Source organism: Chrysoperla carnea, chromosome 2 (genome assembly GCF_905475395.1).
Source record: "Chrysoperla carnea chromosome 2, inChrCarn1.1, whole genome shotgun sequence".
Lineage (NCBI taxonomy): Eukaryota > Metazoa > Arthropoda > Insecta > Neuroptera > Chrysopidae > Chrysoperla > Chrysoperla carnea.
Genome location: NC_058338.1, coordinates 26,575,869 through 26,588,611, shown reverse-complemented (window position 1 = coordinate 26,588,611; position 12,743 = coordinate 26,575,869). Strand labels below are relative to the sequence as shown.

Genomic DNA, 12,743 nt, shown 5'->3' with positions numbered 1-12,743 from the left:
TAGTGGGGTTTACAATTAGTTAAATATTTTGAGAATTTACATAAGCCAGTCATCTGGTAGTCAAAATCGATCCCGTTTCGAAAAAAATTGCGAATGGCTGAAAATACTATTCTAAGGGGTAATTTTGTGCGCTGATCACGAATTTTTGGGTCATTATGCCCCCTAAGGCGAAGAAAAAAAGATATGGCGATATTGGGCCTAGGAAAAAAATTCACAATATGGGCGGTAGATTTAGCTATCAACAAAAAAATTCTGCAGCAATTATCAAAGAAGTAATAAATTTTCACGAAGTTTTACTTTGAAACTTCTAATTGCCGGTCTATTACCAAGCAGCACAATTTTTGTTTCTATGACATCGAATTATCAGTGCCAAATAATCACAAATAAATATTAATAATGACCCCCTTCTTATTTTGTATTGTAGTAATGATTTATTTGCTGTTGGTAGTAGAAGAAATGTATTGTCAAAATATAACCGAGGAACAAGAAACGTTTACCGAAGATTCGACTGATTTGTTCCCTGAAGGACGCAGGTTTATTATAGTGCCGAAAGATAGTGAGAGTCATAAAACTATAGATCGAAAAACTGGAGGAGGTGGTGATTCCAAAATACATAAAATGTTTCCTAATTCATCCGAGAGTAGACGAGGACAACGATTACACTGTTATCAATGTGAATCAAAAGTGCGTATTCTTATTTTGCATAATATTTATATTCAAGTTTCCAGATTTTTTCCTTAAAAGTTAGAAAGATGAATATGTCCGGGGGCATAAAGTATTATTTGCGGGCTACTTTTTGATAATTGACAGGGTTTCATTAATGAAATTTTAAAATTTTCAGACAGTTGATTTCGAATTTGATCCATGTGGTGCACAGTTTTGGAAATACAATATAGAAGCAGCTAAGGTTGGATATGATGTTGAATGTGCAAATGGAACAGATACATTTTGTGTAAAAATGATAATAAATGAAGGTTCGGCTACTACAACACGTCGTGGATGCAGCGGTCCAACAGATGATGATGATAATGAAATTCAAATTGGTTGTATAACCGTTATTGCACATTTGGACACAATGTTATGTGTATGTCGAGATAATTTATGTAATTTTAGTGAACGATTACAAAAACCTATTAACGCTATTATTATTCATGTAATTGTGTATATTATTTATTACCTCTTATAAATATGAAATAAAAACAAGTGAAAACAAACAATTGACTGAGTTGAACTATTTAAATACCATGTACTGAGTGTTTTGACGACAAATAAGTAAAGAAAGATATCCACTTTTAGATAGCCACACATTCATAACTGATATTCCCATATAATATACATACTATAAAATTTGTATCTAATTTGCGCCCTCGTGGGTAAACAGTGATGTTTACAAAAAAATGTTCCGAACAAAAGTTGTTTATTTTTCTATAAGGAACATTTTTTACATTTAAACTTTTGTTCTATCTCTAACGGCTTACAAGATGTTGACTTCTGTTGCTCATGTACGAACTCGACCTCACTTTTTACGTCTTGAGCACGCTGTAAAAATTTCAGCATTTTTAAAATGTAGAAAACAAATGTTTTAAAAAGCTGAAATGAAGAATAGAAAGATCCAACATGTACTGATTAAATCCATAATAATTTGTAATAATAATTAATGTAATAAAATAAACAACAAATTAACAATAATTTATCATTTAAGTAAATATTGATCGTACTGTTACACAAATCACTGGTACATAAGCAAATTTGTTCTTGTATATGATTTTCTTTCGTAGCCACTTGAATACATCCAATTCTTAGCTTACGTCCATACATATCTGTATCTTTAACACATCCACGTTTCGTAGAGAACTTTTTTGTATTTGTGTTGTATCTTTCATATTTTACACAAAACTTTGATGTATTCGAACATTCTCTTGTATATTTTCGCCGATTCTTTATAATATAAAATGAAAGTTTTATGTTTAACGTAAATTATATGGCACGCCATTTTACTATTTAATAGGCTAATTTTTATCGAGAAAAAAATTAATTAATTATTTTTTTTCAATCAGAAATTTTATGTTTTATATTTTATATTTTGTAAAATAAATCTTAGTAAAAGAGAGATTGATATAAGATAAGATGAGAAAAGAGAGATGAGAATTAAAATTATGATGATAACATAATAAAAATGTATTATTATTATGTATCATCATAATAATAATGAATTATTATTATGATGATACATAATAATAATACATTTTTATTATGTTATCATCATAATAAAAATGTATTATTATTATGATGATACATAATAATAAATCAGTTAATTTTATTTGAATTAGATTAAAAAAAAATGATTGAATTAAAATTATGTACATAATGGAAATAGAGAATTAAAATTATGTACATAATAAAAATGATTGAATTAAAATTATGTACATAATGGAAATAGAGAATTAAAATTATGTACATAATAAAAATGATTGAATTAAAATTATGTACATAATGGAAATATATGGCACGCCGTTTTACTATTTAATATGAATTAAAATTATGTACATAATAAAAATGATTGAATTAAAATTATGTACATAATAAAAATGATTGAATTAAAATTATGTACATAATGAAAATGATTATTATTATGATGATAACATAATAATAATGTATTATTATTACGATCATTTTTTTTCGGACATTAAATAGTAAAATGGCGTGCCATATAAATTAAGACAAAAATTACTGATTACCTTTTCGGAAGTTAATTTCCAATGTTGTGAATCACAAAATGATATTTTGTATTCAGGATTTGTGAAACATTGATAACAAGTTAAATTTTTTTTAATCAATGATTCATTATTTTTTTGTAGTTTGTCATCTACGCTATCATCGTTATTAGTTTGGTAGTAATTTTTTACTTTTAATATTAAAATTGCATAAAATACAAAAAATGCAATTATTACTTTTGTTCGAGCATCGGTTATCATTTTTGTAATATTATATTATTATTTTGATTTATTATCATTCAAAATAAATAATTAATCAGTACTGTTGCTAGGAAAACGAATTTTTTTAAATTTGACTTAACGACACTACATACTACTAGGCTATTGATTATGTCTTATAGAAAGGAACTAAGACGTTCACGGGTTTTTATTTCAGGAATCGTTCATTGGGTTATTAAAGAAGAAAAACAGCGGTGTGTTATTAAATTAGAGGGTGGAAATTGAAGATAGAGGTGGAAAAGCACTCTGTTTGGTTTTTTTTTAAAAATATTTCGTAAATAAAGCAAAGTTTATATAAATTTTTTTTAAGAGAATCAATATTCATCAAATTAGAAGATCTCTCCGATAGAATTCGTCACCCTATAGTTCTGGGCTAGCCTGGACCTGAAGGAACCTACGATAAAATCATCCAAAAAAACCCTAGAGTCTATCGAAGATAACTTAGCAGCAAATATATTTTTATATTTGCCATAAAAAATGCCAAAATCTAATGCACCATATCTTAATGCGAATCCAACTTCAATTATGTCGACCTGTCGATCAGTTTGGCATTTCTTAATTGGGCAAAAAAAAAAAAAACAAATGTATATTGTGGAAAATGAAGTGCTAAATTTAACACATTAAAAGAATTTCTTATACAAAATTCTTACACTAATTTCTTACGAAGACGCAAATAGGAGAGCATTTTATGTTCGCCTCTATTTACACAGCTTCTTAAAAACCAACGTCAAGTTATTATAAATATTTTATTAATTGAATTATTAAAATGAAATACAAAGAAACATAATTATTATAAAATTTTCCTGGTGAACGGTTACATAAATTTGTGTCACAGACACAAAGTAACACATCTTTTCTTAGTGTTATACAACCATTTCTTATTTTGTTTCCATATCTATCTTTTTTTCCAACACAACCACGTTTTGTATGAGGCGTATTATTTCTTTGTGCAATGAGTTTTACACAAAAATTATTATGTTGTTTTGGACAATTATATTCCAATTCTTTTGTCTTATTTTTGGTCATTGACTGTGTAATAATAAAATTAAATAATTGTATTATACCATTAAAAAAAAATAGAATAAGATATATACCTATATGGCAGGAGTGGCCGAGTTATTTTAAGTCAAAGCCACCATTGTTATAGGTTTATTGCGTGCCATAAAGTTTATTGTGTGTCTCTTTATGCAAGTCCGCATTGCTCATAGAGGAGGAAGGGAGACAGGTGTACGTCTCTTCTACCTATCTCAGTTTCTCTCATAGTAAAGAGATAGGTAGAAAAAAATGCTGTCTCTCTGTCTTACTCGTATTATTGGTTGACACTGGTAAGGGTATCACTGTCTTACTCATATGTTAGATACAGAAGTCGGAGTCTAAGCCACGTTTGACCATGGATGCTATATGGTATCTCGGGTATGACTTATATACCTTCAATGATTTATTATAGTTTCTTGACAGACATTACCCCTATTAACCCCCCGTGGTGGCCTTTGGTCTTGGCGCCGTGTCACAGAAAATAACATTACATAAATTGTAAGAAAATTTACCAAAAAACAAGGGTGGGGATGGTGTTTCAGGATTTTCGATTGATAAAAATGACAGTTTCATCTTAACTCTTAGACCCTCTGCACGTCACTCTGATGACCATGACCTTGAGACAAGAGAAACCATATCGTATATTTTTGGTGTGGATTTTGGAATCTTGGTCTATTACTGGAGTGTCGCTATTTACTCAATAGTACCTAATCAGGATTAAAGTACACACAACAAAACTTACCTCCCAATAATCTGTATCACAAACAGGTGTATATTCAATACTTTTTACAAAATGCGTGTTACATTGATAACATTTTAACCCTTTCGCATCGATAGTTTTCATCAATATTGCTAGCACTAACATATATATTAAGATATTGAAAAAATCATTAAATCCACAACCCTTCATTTTAGTGACATTTAATATGATGGTTTTTCAAGATCAAGACTGTCTAAGATCTGTTAAATACTTAGGGAAGGTATTTTTGGCAACGTGAAAATGTGTGTAATCCGTACTTCTTTTGTAATGCATATAATGTACCACCTAGATTACGCTCGCTCACGCATATTTTCAGAGGGCCGATCTAGCTATTTAGCCGCTCCGGACAAAAATAATTTTTGCAGCCCTTTACACTCATACCATTTACAGGGTGTCATTTTTAAGTTGACATTAAAGCAAAAAATGTTGGATCAAACGGAATCCCAAAAAACTTTGTTAAATGTTGTTTCACTAAAAAAATAAAATTGGTATTTTCTACCGTAATATGCTTGGGCTAGCTAGCTATTTAAACAAAATGTAAATTAATATCTCCGCCCAAATATGACGCAACGACGGACATTACAGTCATTTATTAGTGAGAATTTTCATATATTTCGTTAGTATAATAAACTAAGGTTCGGTGAAAAAGGTACAAAAACGATTTCTTTAAAACATTTAATTTTTTATTTTAATAATATAATTAGTTTTTAAATAAAAAATCTATTTGGTTTATATTATTTTAAATTCAACTAATTTTTTAAAAGTCGCATACAAAATGGATAATTTTTTTAATCTACTATTTATGATTATGAAGTGTAAGATGGCATTAAATTCGAAACCATTTGTAATATTTTTTGTTTATCTATTGAACATTTTGGGTAATATTTTTCACATACATTTGGATCTGGACTCCAACCTGCATCAACAGCTTCTTTGATAGCCGTACCATCTAACATGCCAGAAAATACTTGGTTCCTAGTGTTTAGAAACAGAAAAAATTATTTTGTATTTAGCTAAGGAAGTTAAAGTTATTAAAGGGAACTTCAGGTATATGAAATTTTTATATTAAAAGACTAATAAAATACTTCCTGTAAGTTTGTTCTTACTTTGTAAGCATTTGAACCCACTGATCCATAGTTGAAGCGAGCCCTTGTTCCATATTTGATTGAGAACTTTGAACGGTTGAACAGACCAATCGTTGCATACAAGAACTAGAATCAATATTATATTTTTCCAAAGATGTTTCCAAATTACTCATTAATTCTGTTAACGTTGTTTCCACACCTATATTTGAAAATAAATGACAAATAATTTGATGTCTTGAATCTTCTAGGGATTGTAAGGGACATCCAAATAAACACTTTAGCCTAATGTACCAAAATGTTTCGTTTTCGAGATACAGGGTGATCTCGAAAAAAAAAAGTTTTAAAATATCTGATAATTCTAAGTAAATTGTTTATTTTTAATATTTCTAATTCAAAAAGAACTTAACAAGGGTAAAAAATAGTGTTTACATAAAATTTGATACTCACTTCTGTATCCACCGCCATAACTACCATGTCCTCCACCATAACCATGTGAGAAAACATACGCCAATTTTGGCAGAACGAGAACAGCACCTAAACCAATTAATGCACCCAAAACAACACCGCCTAGATCAATTTTTAATGGTGCATACACACCAGGCGTACCACCAGCTGTGCCACCGTAACCTCCACCATAACCAGTTATACCAAATCTTTGGACACGTTCTAGTGCTGAATCACTGTCAGTTTGATTTTTATCCAATGATCTTGGCTCGATAGGAACAACTGTTGATATCTCTGTTGTTGAAGAGGGTGGTGGAGGTGCACTATCTTTTACTTTTGTGTAATATGTACCCGTACTGGGTAAAAATCCTCTAAAGTTAATTTATTAATAATTAATAGAGAAATAAAATAAACCAAATAGTTCAGATATCGAACATTAAATCGTTAATGGGATCCTTAAATAAACATTTCCTCGAACATGTTTGCTTTAGTTCCAGTATTTGAATTGAAATTTAAACTATAGATTAGTAAAACTTAATTTTATACTGAAACTTTCGCGAAAATTATTAAATATCTATCTAACACTATACTGAAATAGTTTACTTGTCACAATGATTGGGATATTTGTCATTGGTCGGAAAAACATGTAGAAAGAGAGAAATAATCCAATATATGTCGAGTTTGTGGAAAAATATTAATTAATTCAAAGCATTTCTGTTTTAGTTGTCGACATTAAGCTGTCAGTATCGTAAGTGTTAGAACTACATATATTCACGGATAATTGTTTTGTTCAGAGTGGCCAGTCGATAGATCGAATTCCGCCATAGATTAAATATCAATTAAAATGACAATAGTCCCGCCAGATTTTGTCTTTGGTTAATAATCTTCGAGCTAAAGCCTCAGTAAAGGTGACTGAAGATCATTAGCCCAACATGATTGAATTAGCCCAACTTGTAAGATTATGTTTCGGGCGGTAGCAGAGTTATTTCGATCGATATTGAAACTTTGACGAAATATACGCTGTATCGCAGTCATCGACTCTGTACCTCGAACAAAACAATGATACATGAATAACGCTGTTTTAAAATCCGCGTAGATGGCAAGTCTATGTTGACATCTGAAAAATAAATGCTCCGAATTAAGCAATATTTACAACACACCTCTCCCTTTTCTAATAACCGATTACCTACTTCCCGATCATAAAACACTTGTTATCAAATATATGCTCTTCTTTGTGTAGAAATTTTCAAAATTATAATTATTAGAAAACTATATCTCTTAAATCCTTTATGTGCAAAAGTTTTATTTTAAAAAGGAAATCGAAAACTAACAATAGTCAAAGTTTATTCAAGTGTTTTTCGAAAATAAAAATAATAAAAAAATAATTTTTGACTCACCCTTCATTATTACTATTTGATTCGTATTTTTTTGGAACAGTTAAACCATATTGAAATAAATTAATTAGAAAAATAAAACAGATTGATTTTTGGAACATAATTAAATAATAAATCGATCAGAATCTAAATGAAATTTTAGGTCTTAATGAAACAACATATAAATGAAAAATGATATAATTTCATAAAAAATCTACATATTTATAATAAAAGAATGTTACAGAAGAATTGATGAAAACAATATTAAATTAAATATTATTAATAATACAATTAAATAAAAATATAATATATATTGTTATTATTTATTTAGGTAGAACTATATGGTACTATACTTACTATACTTGTCATCATCATTATCGTCACATATGTGTAACAATAATAGATAGTAATTCATCTAACATCAATCTAATCTAAAGTTTTCACCTTTAACTTTCACATTCAGAAGCACTAGGTCTTGCATACATAGAAGCGATAGGTACGGACTGCGTATGGTAATCAGTTATAATATGTAATATGTAATTATATTATTTAACTAAAATTGTCAACCATAACAAATTCAAATAATATCTTGCAGTTGTCTTTTTTTTTGTTATTTTTGTTGTTTTTAATGCATTTAGTTTAGTTTGTCAATTAACAAGTAAGCATAAAGATGCATTAAATGCATTAAACAGTATGCATTTTTTAATGAAAGTTGTAAAATAAAGTCTCATTGAAAAATAGAAAGTAATTTTATTTTAAAGGTTTAAATGGTAAATGAAAAATTCTTTGCATGAGCTGCGTGGAAAATCTATGTCATTTTTCGTATTGTGCCAAGACGGTCGAGTTTTTCTTATTAATTGGATAAATCTAGAGGATTTTGATAAGGAACGATCCGGGCGACCTACTGCACGAGGTTGTTATCTTTACATTTTTTTCTTTGATGCCATTTTCTTGATAATTTTTGGGGGGAACATTTTTTTTGTTAAAAATTCGTTTCAAAACGTGTAGATTCCAAAAAATTGAAAAAAAATCCTAGCGAAATCGGTAGAAGAGTACTTTTGGAAATCAATTTACATACCCCTATTTTGAGTGAGTTCATACTCTGATTCGCATTTGATCAATTTTCGGGTGCTGTGCCGTGTCCATCACCTTATTTGAGGTCTGGATTCGCGCTTGGTTTCTATTGGCGTTAAAATTTGAGGGGGAGGGGTTAAGGCGGCTCTTAATAGTAAGACTTAGTGATGAATCAGTCTGACTCTTGCAGGCTTGGGTTTTTCAAGAAATGCAAAGCCAAGATGAAGTCTAAACCTAAACCAATGCGAAAACCAAGATTATTTTTAACTCAAAGTTTTGTGAAAGTGATTATAACCTCTCGAATCTCTACCAACATATTTATTGTTACAAGAGAGTATCAATCAATTGGGATTTACTTTCATTTTTAACAAACCTAAAGTTATATTTCAATGGAATTACAACGGTAAATGCCTTAAAACGGAAATTTGGTCCCCATTTTAGAGCTCCAAGTCTAGTACTTTTAAGTTAAAAGCCTCTAATTTTGGAGGCGAACTTTAAATGTTATTTTTTGTTGAAATAGTGTACAGGCAAATAAAATAAAATAGTACAAGTGTCCTAAGAATTATCTCATCTATGTTTAAGGCTGTTAAAATCAGGAATTTTGCCTGACTCTTATAAGTAAGACTCAGATTTAGAGAATTAAATGTTCAAGACCAAGACAAAGATCTTCGAGTCTTATTCCAAATTTTATTTTTTTATCTAATTTTATCAAAAAGACATTTAACTACCAATTTGGGGAAAGTATGTATGAAAGTAAGTCTGGCTGAATTGATTTAGTTTGAAACAAACTAAACGTAATAGAGCGTCGCCTGAAGCATTTCGTATATCGTATACTTTGACTGGTTAGTCCCCTCTTCCAGTTAGACAAAAAAAGCTTTTATGCTTATTTTTACATAAGTACCTACTTATACTTATTACTCTTTTAATTTATATGTGAAACTTACCAAAACACATTTCTCCACCCATATAGACCGAAGGTTAATACGGTATTAAAAAGGGAAATTAAGTAGCCTTAACTTAAGGCGCAGAGGTCTGTTAAAAACTTACCATCGACTTTTCGGGAAAAAATTACTACAATATATTTATTTCCTTAAATATAATTTAACAACAAGTGAAAACAAACAATTGACTGAGTTAATTGTTGAAATAACATGTATAGGCAGGGTTGATTACTCTTTCACATAACACACACATACATGTCACACATACATAACTGATATTCCCATATAATACATACTATACAATTTGCGCTCTCGTGGGTAAACAGTGATGTTAACGAAAAAATGTTTTAAGCAAAAGTTGTTTATGTTTTGATAAGGAACATTTTTTATATTTAAACTTTTGTTCTATCTCTAACGGTGTACAAAGTGGGTCCTACCCAAGACCCAATTGATCTATATTGCTCATTTACGAACTCGACCTAACTTTTTACGCCCTAAGCCCGCTATAAAAATTTCAGCTTGATATCTGTTTTCGTTTTTGAGTTATCGTGATGACGGACGGACAGACGACAGATGACAGACAGACAGACAGACAACCGGAAATGTACTTATTAGGTGATTGTATGGACACCTAAACCAAAATTTTGTTCATGGTATCAATATTTTGAAGCGTTACAAACTTGGCACTAAACTTAGTATACCTTAGTATATTTCATATAAATGGTATAAAAAAAATAAGCCTTAACACATAAATCACTTTATAACAAAGTGTAATTAATATTATAATGTCAAAAGAAAATTAAATAGTAATTACCAACAAAGGTTTATAGTAACATGAGCATTCAGCTAATTAATTATTGTTATTACAATAAAATAATTGTATATATTTATTTAAATATTTTACCGCATAATTTGAAAATTACATACTTGAATTTTATGTAAATATATGTTAACGTGTGAAATTTTAGATATTAATGATAGGGCTTACGTTGAATTTGTTTAGTATATGGCAAAATAACCTACCTAAAAAATATCGTTGAAGCTTGGAATGAATTTAAACTTAGTTTAATTCATATCATTTATTGGAACCAATAATACATTTTTTGGAATTTTTTTCACATGAGATAAGTTCTCACAATTGCCAATTGTTTGGTTTTTGGGCACGAAGTAAAATATTTGTCATATTGGTCATTAAAATGAAACGTATGTTTTATAGGTAAAACAAAATTAGTAAAGAATCGTGAAAAAGTCATAAAGTTAATAAATTCGATTTTTTTGATAATAGAGCCAAATTTTCTCCAATCTAATTGGAATTTTTTTTGAAATCCACTAATTTGGGGTCATTCTTTTCAGCTGTGATGTCAATTTTAGGTAGCTATTACTTATGTGCTTAATTTCGGTACCAAGACTCCACATTCTTGAAACCTATTTGAGCTAGATTAATTTTGATCAAAAATTTGAAAAGTATGACCCAAATTTAGTAGGATTACATACTCGGTTTATCAAAATTGGATAAAATTTGGATGTGATAGAGCTAAAATTAAATTTTTTGGATTCTGATGACGTCATAAAGTTAAAAAATTAGATTTTTTTGACAACACAGCCAAATTTGATCCGATCTTATTGGAATTTTTTTTGAAATCCACTAATTTTGGGTCATTCTTTTCAGCTGTGATTTCAATTTTTCGCTAGCTATCACTAATGTGCTTAATTCCGTGACCAGGTCTCCACATTCTTGAAACTTATTAGAGCCAGGTTAATTTTGATCAAAAATTTGAAATGTATAACCCAAATTTAGTAGGATTACATACTTGGTTCATCAAAATTGGATAAAATTTGGATGTGATAGAGCAAAATTAAATTTTTGGATTCTGATGACGCCATTAAGTTAATAAATTCGATTTTTTTTTGATAATAGAGCCAAATTTTCTGCAATCTTATTGGAATTTTTGTTTGAAATCCATTAATTTGGAGTTATTCTTTTCAACCGTGATGTCAATTTTTCGCTAGCTATCACTAATGTGCTTAATTCCTGGACCAGGTCTCCGCATTCTTGAAACCTATTAGAACCAGGTTAATTTTGATCACAAAGTTGAAAAGTATAACCCAAATTTAGTAGGATTAGATACTTGGTTCATCAAAATTGGATAAAATTTGGATGTGATAGAGCAAAATTAAATTTTTGGATTCTGATGACGTCATGAAGTTAATAAATTCGATTTTTTTGATAATAGAGCCAAATTTTCTCCTATCTAATTGGAATTTTTTTTGAAATCCACTATTTTGGGGTTATTCTTCTCAACTGTGATGTCAATTTTTCTCTAGCTATCATTAATGTGCTAAATTCCGGAATCAGGTCTCCACATTCTTGAAATTTATTAGAGCTGGGTTAATTTTGATCAAAAATTTGAAAAGTATGGCCCAAATTTAGTAGGATTACATACTTGGTTCATCAAAATTAGATAAAATTTAGATGTGATAGAGCAAAATAAAATTTTTGGATTCTGATGACGTCACAAAGTTAAAAAATTCATTTTTTTGAAAACACAGGCAAATTTGATCCAATCTAATTGGAATTTATTTTCCTGATTAAAAATAAGTTTCTCGATAATTCTCGCGCAGAAACCCTAGTAACTATATAATCGGACCAATATCGTACAATAGAAATATTTGAACAAAATTTTTTGATTTTATCTCATTTTTTGATGTTGTTGTTATATCTTCCTGACTATTGTTTATTTCAAGCAATACATATGATTATTATCACGCATATTATAATTAGTAATTACAATTATTAAATAATACTTGTATAAGTACATGTAAGATGCTAAAATAATTAGATAAATTCTAATAATATTGTTTATCAAATATTATGCGGAAATAAATAATACAAATTTATAAATATATTTTAATTTTTTATGATTATTAACAATAAAAATTAAAAAAAAGAAGAATAATAACATCTTTTGTCAAAGGAGATGGATAAAAATCCACTGAATAACTTAAGTGTAAATTGTCACACTTCGTATATTAAAAAT

The 12,743-nt window shown here is 29.1% G+C and overlaps 2 protein-coding genes across 2 annotated transcripts; one reads left to right on the top strand and one right to left on the bottom strand.

The window, feature by feature from the left end:
• Window positions 1-396: 396 nt before the first annotated feature.
• Window positions 397-2,895, top strand: LOC123292595. Its single transcript, XM_044873308.1, has 3 exons — window positions 397-684; window positions 842-1,161; window positions 2,859-2,895. Exons 1-3 carry the CDS (start codon window positions 397-399, stop codon window positions 2,893-2,895), a joined length of 645 nt encoding a protein of 214 aa, XP_044729243.1.
• Window positions 2,896-5,594: 2,699 nt separating this feature from the next.
• Window positions 5,595-10,888, bottom strand: LOC123292594. The gene is made up of 4 exons (XM_044873307.1): window positions 10,842-10,888; window positions 6,321-6,688; window positions 5,895-6,072; window positions 5,595-5,763 (listed from the first exon to the last, which is right to left on the bottom strand). The coding sequence occupies exons 1-4, from the start codon at window positions 10,886-10,888 to the stop codon at window positions 5,595-5,597; spliced, it is 762 nt and encodes a 253-aa protein (XP_044729242.1).
• Window positions 10,889-12,743: the final 1,855 nt, after the last annotated feature.